This window comes from Cynara cardunculus (assembly GCF_001531365.2).
Source record: "Cynara cardunculus var. scolymus isolate 2C chromosome LG 2, CcrdV1, whole genome shotgun sequence".
Classification (NCBI taxonomy): Eukaryota; Viridiplantae; Streptophyta; class Magnoliopsida; order Asterales; family Asteraceae; genus Cynara; species Cynara cardunculus.
The window spans coordinates 11,692,120-11,700,941 of record NC_037529.1 but is presented as its reverse complement, the minus strand read 5'-3'; the positions used below and the strand labels follow the sequence as shown (position 1 = coordinate 11,700,941).

Below are 8,822 nucleotides of genomic sequence, written 5' to 3'. Positions count from 1 at the left end.
CATTTGAATAGACAATAATAGAATTTCAAGTACATATTGTTCTATTACAAGAAACTAAACATGGCATCCATCAGAAAAGGTGTCTAAGGTACTTGAACATTTCATAGTGGGTATTCATCGGACGTAATCTATGTAGTGACGGGTAGTCTTGAACTAACCATGTTATGTAGTAAGTCTAGACAATGGATATGACACATCATATTTATGCATAATTCGATTCCTACCGTTGTGTTCATTTTGATCGTGAACAATTCCTTCTCCATGGGACTTTTAGAAGACGTACCCATATTTGTCCTCAAAGATGCAACCCACATCAATCTCATTTAGATAATGCAAACCAAGAACATTCAATCTTGTTCCACTGTAGAAGCTATTAGCATTATTAAGAATATATAGTCAACCCTAAAACATCAACAGAAAAATACACTATAAAACATCATAGGAATAGGCATACCTATGTACAATTATTTCTTCAGTCTTCCTCAACTTGTTTTCCTATTGAACCTAGACCATTGGATCTCTAATGTTGCTAGGTTAGGTTTCTGTTGAGTAGTAACTCATTGCGTTAGCTTTAAGCCCATCCCCCTCGATGTTGTATGAAAATTGCTCTCTATTAAAGCTTTTGTCAAAGGATCTGCAATGTTCTCCTTTGACTTTACGTAGCTAATGGATATGATTTCATTATTTAGCAAGTTTCCAATTATCTTGTGGCGAAACCTGATGTGTTTGGATTTGCAGTTATAGATTTGAGTTTTTGCTCTCATAAGAGCAACCATGTTATCACAATGTATGGAAACGACAGTAACAGGCTTTGGCCATAGAGGAATACCCTCTAGGAAACTCTTGATCCATTCTACTTCTTCAGTAGCTTTATCCAAGGCTACAGCTTATATGCTTCCATAGTCGACTGTGTATTGACAGTTTGCTTCGATGATTTCGAAGATATGGTTGCATTACCGATACACTATCTCCTTGATTCTTTTTGAGTAGGCTAGAAGGATCACATGGAGTGACTATCGATCTATCATCATAGTGACCAAACTTTCGTAGTACTCTCTCAACGTAGTGAGATTGAGTAAGTATGAAACCATTAGGATCTCTTTGAATATTTATTCCAAGAATCACATTTCATTTATGTGAAAAGTCATTTGATAAGTTGTTTAATATGTGTTAAGCCCAACTTGTTAATTAGGAAATTTGATAGGAGAAATGGGTTAACAAAAATAAGGCATAAATAAGTCGAGGTTTTGGTCTATGTGGGACAAACCAAATACCCAACATGACAAGTGTTCTGATACGTACATAGGTTGGAATCCAATAAAAACTGAGAGTTTCATGGGAGCTTTAGGAACTCACATGCACAACAGACCACTTTTTAGGTTGATCGTGTGCATTTTTAGAAAGGAAGGGAACTTCGATCTTTTGGTTTTTCACATCTGGATAAATTAGGGATCGATTTTGTGAACGTATATTAACGTTTTCTTGATAATGCATGTTAAGATAAAATAACTTACGTCAACATTTCCATCTTAACTAATAAATAATTTACGATTGATATTAATATTAATATTAATATTAAAAATAATTAGTAGTTTTTTTTTTATTAACTTGGATATCCAACCCGCTATGCGAGCCAACTAATCCCAAAGCGACCACCTGTTTTGCAGATAGCCTGGAGTCACCGCATTTGAACCTACGTAGACAAAAGAGGATTTTTATTCCTCATTGGGTTTTAACATGAGACCTCCTGGTAACTTTGACATTTAAAATCAAACTCAAACCAATCAGGCACCATTCTTGTGGTTAATAATTAGTAGTTTTCATGTTAACATGGGTATGAATAACTAGTATTAATTCATAGTTAATTATATTTAATATTTTATTAATTATTAGTAGTAATAAGTGATCATTAATATCAATCAAGGTATAATTAGAAGAAAGATGAAAAGATTGGCTAGAATTTACAGAAATGTTACTTTAAGTAGCGTTTTAATAAATTAACTTACGTCCATTCAACAAGACTTTTTCAAGCATAAAAAATAAACTAAAGGCTGTTTGATAATTGTTGAATGGTTTGGTGCAGAATAATTAAGTGGTCAGAATGATTAAGAGGCTATCATGATATATTGCAAAATGAAATATAATTGTTTGGTAATTGTGTACAATGAAATTAGGGCTCTTAATGGTTAAGGGAGATCCATAATAGGGGTAAGCAGCGGAACCGGGTACCCAGCTATAGAACCGGAACCGTCTTGGAACCGCCGGTTCCAGAACCGGAATCGATATGAGTGGTTCCGGTTCCGGTTCCTAAAATACGGAACCGATTGAGAATGGTTCCGGTTCCGGTTCTCAATTTTTCGGAACCGTTACCCGCCGGATACCCGGTATTTTTCAATAAAAAAAATAATTATTTTTTAATACCAAATTTATATTAGGTTTACATCTTAAAAGCACGTCGTCATCTTCAATCTTCATCTAAATTCTTCATATAAAATTATTCGTATTTTTTCAAATTGTGTGTTCATTTGGATTCATAGTATGTAATCGTTAAACTTTGAACATTTTCTATTAGTCTATTATGGTTTGTAATCGTTAATCAATATTTGTAACCATTATTCTGTATAATTTGCATTCTTGCTTATTTATTTAATGTTTTGGCAATGTTTTATTTTTTATTTCTAAATAACAAATTTTTAATATTTTAGGAAGCGGGTACCCGGAACCGGAACCGGTTYCCGGCGGTTCCGGTTCCGGTTCCAAAAATTTAAGAACCGCTCTAACCGGTTCCGGTTCCAATATCTCAAGAACCGCCGGTTCCGGTTCCGGTTCCTATCAAAAAGGGCGGGTACCCGCCTATGCTCACCCCTAATCCATAATACAAAATCATTCAGATGGTTTTAGAACCATTAAGAAGCAGACTTTTTTTTTTTTTGCCAAACAAGATTCACTCTTAACGATTCAGATGTTGCCTCTTAATGAAACTATTTAGAGATAAACAAACAACGCTTAACTTATGGTTGTCGGGCTAAAGAGTTGGATGTGGATGAAATTCCTAACAACAATGTACAACTTTTGATGCACAATTTACAACTCTTCAATCCATCATTAGCTTTGTCAAATATTTGACACCCCAAAAATTACACCAAGAGTTCTCGACTTCGAATAAATTCGTTCGCAAATTCATTAAAAAAAACAGACGATTTCTATTTACAGTGTTGCTTACCAGAATTCCTCGGGGGCTCGTTATACCACTTGGATTGATTACGAGTAGCGTTTTGAGCCCCTTCAGGTTGTTTCTTTTTACGCCTACTTTGTTGCGACATACGAGCATGGTAAGATAAAATGGCGAAGTCGTTTAGATCCTGTAACGGGCTCAGGGCCTTAATGACTTCGTCCATACTGGGTCGGGCCTTTGAGTCCCGACTCAGACAACTGTATGCTATTTGAGAAACCTTTTGGACTCCTTTCACGGAGTAGTTTAGCTCCAAACGAGGGTCGACTAATTGGTATACTTTTCGCTTGTCGGCTAGATATGGGCGGGCCCACATAACAAGGTTTTGCTCTCCGCTCGGACGTTTCTTGTCCATTGATCTCCGACCCGTCAATATCTCAAGAAGTACGACTCCAAAGCTGTAAACATCGCTTTTAGATGTCAAGTGCCCTATAAAATTTCAAACCGACCCTTGTTAGTTTTAATGCGTTGTTAGTTGTATAGTATCAATACTAGTTGTGTATCCATTCGATACAGTGGAGATGCAAATTTTTACTGTAAATTGAGAATGGAAAATTAATAAGTTTAGGCGCTTTAAAAACTTTAGTTGTGTGTCCAATGCGACATTTTAGGCGTTTTAATAAGTTTTTTTGGGACACTTTTAAAATAAAGTGTCATATTGGTTATTTTATGTGACGCTTTTGAGAAGTGTCAATGTTTTTATAGGACATTTGTTTAAATAATATCGTATAAAATAGCTGATACAACACTTTATTTTAAAAGCGTCTTAAAAAAGTTGTTAAAACGCCTAAAAGCGTTCTATAAATCTATTGTAACATTTTTAGATGGGATGTTTTTTCACTTGGTCCTATAAACTTAAGTCCTACAAAGTATTTTATTAGGATGCTGACACTTTAAGCGTCCTATAAAACCAATTTTTATGCATGATCAATGGTACCTGTCATCACGTATTCTGGAGCGGCATAGCCGTAAGTTCCGACAACCCTAGTCGAAACGTGAGTTTTATCTCCTTGTGGTCCCGCTTTTGCTAAACCGAAATCCGAAAGCTTCGCGTTATATTCCTTACGAATTAAAAAGACAAAAATATACATTGTCGTCAAGATCATATAACACGGATTCAATAAAAGAAAGATACAATAAATTAAATCCGCTTACGGTATCAAGCAAGATATTCGACGTCTTGAAATCCCGATAAATAATGGGCTCGGTCCCTCCATGGAGAAAGGCTAACCCTTTGGCTGCACCCGTCGCTATTTTGATCCGGTTAGACCACGGGAGAGGTATGGTTCCTTCAAGAGATTTAGCCACGGATGCTATAAGTAACAAGCATTTCGACTTTTTTAAGTATATAATATTTAAAGTAAACTACGTTTTCCGTTCATATGGTTGGTTAAAAATTGCAACTTTCTTTCCTATGCTTTTGAAATTACAGTTTTCACCCCTGCGGATTGTAATTCATTGTTATTTTCGTCCTTGAAACTATGTCAATGGTTTATATTAAGTATGAGTGACAAAAACAACAATGAATTGAAACTCATAGGGACGAAAACCGTAATTTCCATTCATAAAAACAAAAATAGTAATTTTCAACAAACCATAGGGACAAAAAATGTAGTTTACTCTAATATTTATACACAATAATACTCACATATTTGGTGAGGTTTGTATTCTTGACAACTCTGCTGATGACCCTGATACTGCCGAACCAATGACCATTTGGTAACGTTTTGACTTTTATGGTCAAACATACGGTTTTCTAACACTAGAAACGCACGAGAATTCTTCTAATTCTAACGGAAAATTAAATCTTGATTTTTACGTTGGAGAAACTTACTTCTGAAGAGATGGTTTTCAAGGCTTCCACGAGTCATGAACTCGTAAACGAGCAGTCGCTGATCGTCTTCGATGCAATATCCGATCAACTTCACAAGGTTTGGATGATGAAGTTGTCCAAGAAAATCGACTTCAGCCTGCACGAAAAAGACCGTATGTTTATCAATGCATCAATGTTTTGTACAGTACAACCCATCAATGCATGTTTGAGTCGCACTATTGGTCTTTGTGCATTAATGAGTTGTACAACGTAACACGACAATCCAAAAATGATTGCTACATCGAGCAGTTTCCACGTTGCCTTTTTATGCAATTTGCCTTCAAACTTCTTGCTAAGATGCATTAATGAAGTTTTATATACTAACCACCCATTCTCGATGGCCTTGAAGACCATCTGGCTTCAAACTCTTGACCGCGACGGTGAGGCCGGACCCAGGTTTAGCCGGGGCTGTGCCATTTTCCTCGATCCACCCTTTAAACACGAACCCGAATCCCCCTTCGCCCAAAATGCTATCGGGTCTGAAATTCCCGGTAGCCGATTTCAATTCGTGGAAACTAAACTGAAGAAGTTGGCATGGCTTCTTATCGGATTGAGCCAACTCTTGATTCGGGTTCGGATCCGAAGAGTTTTGAGGCTCGTGAGGAGCACACATCTCCCGGTTGCTAGCATTCAAGTAACGGGTTTCTGTTGCTGAACAAAAATAAATCTATCGTCAATATAAAATTTCATAACCATATTAATTTGCCAAATTTCGGAGGCATAAATTAAGTGGGACCGATATCGAATACTTATTTATTTTCAGATTCATATAAAATCTATAAAATTACGAATATGAAACGATCAAGAATGAATCAATACGGTCTCAAAAAATTACAACGATCTAATTTCATTTAATCGCCATTGCACCCAAAAAAAAAAAAAACTTCATTTTTCAAAGGATATTTTAGTCATTTCACTTTTTTTTAGTAAATTACGAATCAATAATTTCGAGATAAGAACAAATATAGAGACAAAAAACATATAACAAAGAAGTGTTGTTTTTTTAACAGAGAAACCCTCAATGATCATAAATTGGTATTACGGGTCTTACAAAAAAAATCTGAATTTTACATGATCTCAAGTCTCTATATATATATATATATATATATATGATGATATGATATACCTGCATCATAAACAAGACTGGTTCTGGGGAACGAAGCTGCAGAGTTTCTTCTTGAATCAACTGAGGGTTTACAAGAACCACTGCTAACACTGCGCCTTAGAACTGACCAACACCCACACTTCTTCTCCATTCTCTCACTAAATAATCGATCTCTTTAATCCTTTTTCATGTGGGTGTTTATCAATTCAAGAAATCTTGAAATGATATGAAGAACAAGAAGAAGAAGAGAGATTCTCTTAATTAATCTCCATGGCCTCTCCCTCTCTCTCTTTGTGTGTTTGGTTTTCTCTCCCTAATCTTTAGTGTTTCTTCATTTGGGTGTTCATCATTCAAGAAATCTTGAAATGATATGAACAAAAAGAGGGATTTTGTTAACCATGGTCACCCTCTCTCTCTCTCTCTCTCTAAAATGGGTGTCTTGAGTGTTTCTTCATGTGGGTGTTTTTGATTCAAGAAATCTTGAAATGAAAGAGAATGGAGGGATGATTCTTTTTAACCTGCTAATCTTTGATGTGAGAGAGATCTTAGAGAGAGAGTTGTATGTTTGTTGTTGGTGTAAAAGATTGTAGAGAAGCATCAATGATGACCATCATCACCACCATCAACATTGTGTACAAAAAGAACTTTTTTGCCCACCACTTTTTCCTCTCTCTCTCTCTCTCATTACCAAAAAGGAGGCAGTGAAATGGGACAGTTTTTGGGTGATTTTAAAGGAACCATTTTAAATCTTTTTTGTTAATTATTCATCATTGTGAAAATCAAAAAATAAAATATTAAAATTGGTAGAGAAATGGGACAGTTTTTGGCTGATTCTAAAACAAGATTAAGGGTTCATTTGTTTATCTCTTAATAATTTTATTAAGAAGCATTATTTGAATTGTTAAGAGGTGAATCTTGTTTGGTAAAAAAAAAATCTGTCTCTTAATGGTTTTAAAACCTTCTGAATGATTTTGTATCATGGACCTCTCTTAACCATTCAGCGCCCTAATTCCATTATAAATAGTTACGGAACAATTATATTTTATTTTACACTATATCATGAGAGCATCTTAATCATTCCGACCACTTAATCATTCTGCAATAAACCATTCAGCAACTGCCAAACAGTCTCTAAGAGGTTGTTTGTTTACCTCTTAACAGTTCTATTAAGAGACAACCTCTGTATCATTAAGAGGTGAATCTTGTTTGCCTAAAAAAAAAGTCTATCTCTTAATGGTTGTAAAACCCTTTGAATGGTTTTGTATCATGGGTCTACCTTAATCATTAAGCGCCCTAATTTCATTGTAAACAATTACCAAACAATTATACTTCATTTTTCATTATATCATGAGAGCCTCTTGATCATTCTGACTACTTAATCATTCTATACAAATCATTCAGTAACTGTCAAACAACCCCTAATTCCCCTTCTTATTAAATTATTCATCATTGTTACAACATTTACATCAATATTCCTCTCCCTCCCAGTAAAATTACTAAAATGGGGCAGTGATTATGTATGGGATGGTTGTAATACTTCATTGCATCTATGAAGGGTATATTTGGAAAAGAAAAGGTGTAATACTTTTACTTCAAGTTACACAATTCCAATCAAAATTGTACAAGATGAATAATTCCCTTTGGATCATTTATTGTACATTCTTGTTTCCTTTTTTTAATATTATTGTATTGTCTTACAAAAACGATCTGTTTTAATCAAAATTCTTGAACAAAACTTGTATATTTAACCCATAATCAGGTAAGATTACAAAAACATCTACAATTAAATGTTCTTATAATTAAAACCTGTAGTTTTTACAAGTCACTATTATTACTGAGAGTTTTTATAAATCAATAGCATGTTTTTAGTTCTTATATAAAAACCTTGATTTGTACCTTAATTAGTGTGTTAAAAATTACTCTATCTATACTATAATATAAAACATTTTAAAAAAACTCTTAAAAACCATTTTTTATGCATGAAGTACTATTTATTGATGCATATTACTTAAAATTTAAAATTACAAGTAAATTGTGCATAAGTAAAACTTATTAAAGCTCTATGTTTGAATTCTTGTAACTAACTACGGATAAACATATAATCAAATAGAGGATAAACATATCATTTTAAAATATAAAAAATCTAAAATATAATTAAGATAATTATTAAGTTCTAACAGAATACTTAATTCTTATCGTTATAAAAATATATTATTAAACCTAAATTAAGTTACTTCGTTATGTTAAATTAAATTATAATAAAAAGTTTGAATTAAAAAATACACAAAAAAAACTTTTAAATAGTTAATTTGATTCTAATATTGATATATTTTTTGCAAATTTTATATGATATTTTCAAAGTTATATTTTATTCAAAAATAAAAGCATTATCGTTTTCTCAAAACCACATAAAATCGTATTATATCGACATAGATAAAAAATAAAATGAAACATTGAAATCGAAATGTGTCTTGATGCATTTTAATTAGTATGTTAAAATTTTTCTATTATATATATATATATATATATATATATATTATTTGTCATATTAAAAAAATACAGTATCCACAAAAATGAGCTTTTGTAAAATCATCTCCAACGTATATACAAAA

The 8,822-nt window shown here is 33.4% G+C and overlaps 1 protein-coding gene across 1 annotated transcript; it reads right to left on the bottom strand.

Moving 5' to 3' along the window:
• Positions 1–3,074: 3,074 nt before the first annotated feature.
• On the bottom strand, positions 3,075–6,408 carry LOC112505783 (probable serine/threonine-protein kinase PIX7). The gene is made up of 6 exons (XM_025109767.1): positions 6,232–6,408; positions 5,431–5,756; positions 5,067–5,202; positions 4,388–4,521; positions 4,170–4,293; positions 3,075–3,661 (listed from the first exon to the last, which is right to left on the bottom strand). Exons 1-6 carry the CDS (start codon positions 6,359–6,361, stop codon positions 3,204–3,206), a joined length of 1,308 nt encoding a protein of 435 aa, XP_024965535.1. The 5' UTR covers positions 6,362–6,408; the 3' UTR covers positions 3,075–3,203.
• Positions 6,409–8,822: the final 2,414 nt, after the last annotated feature.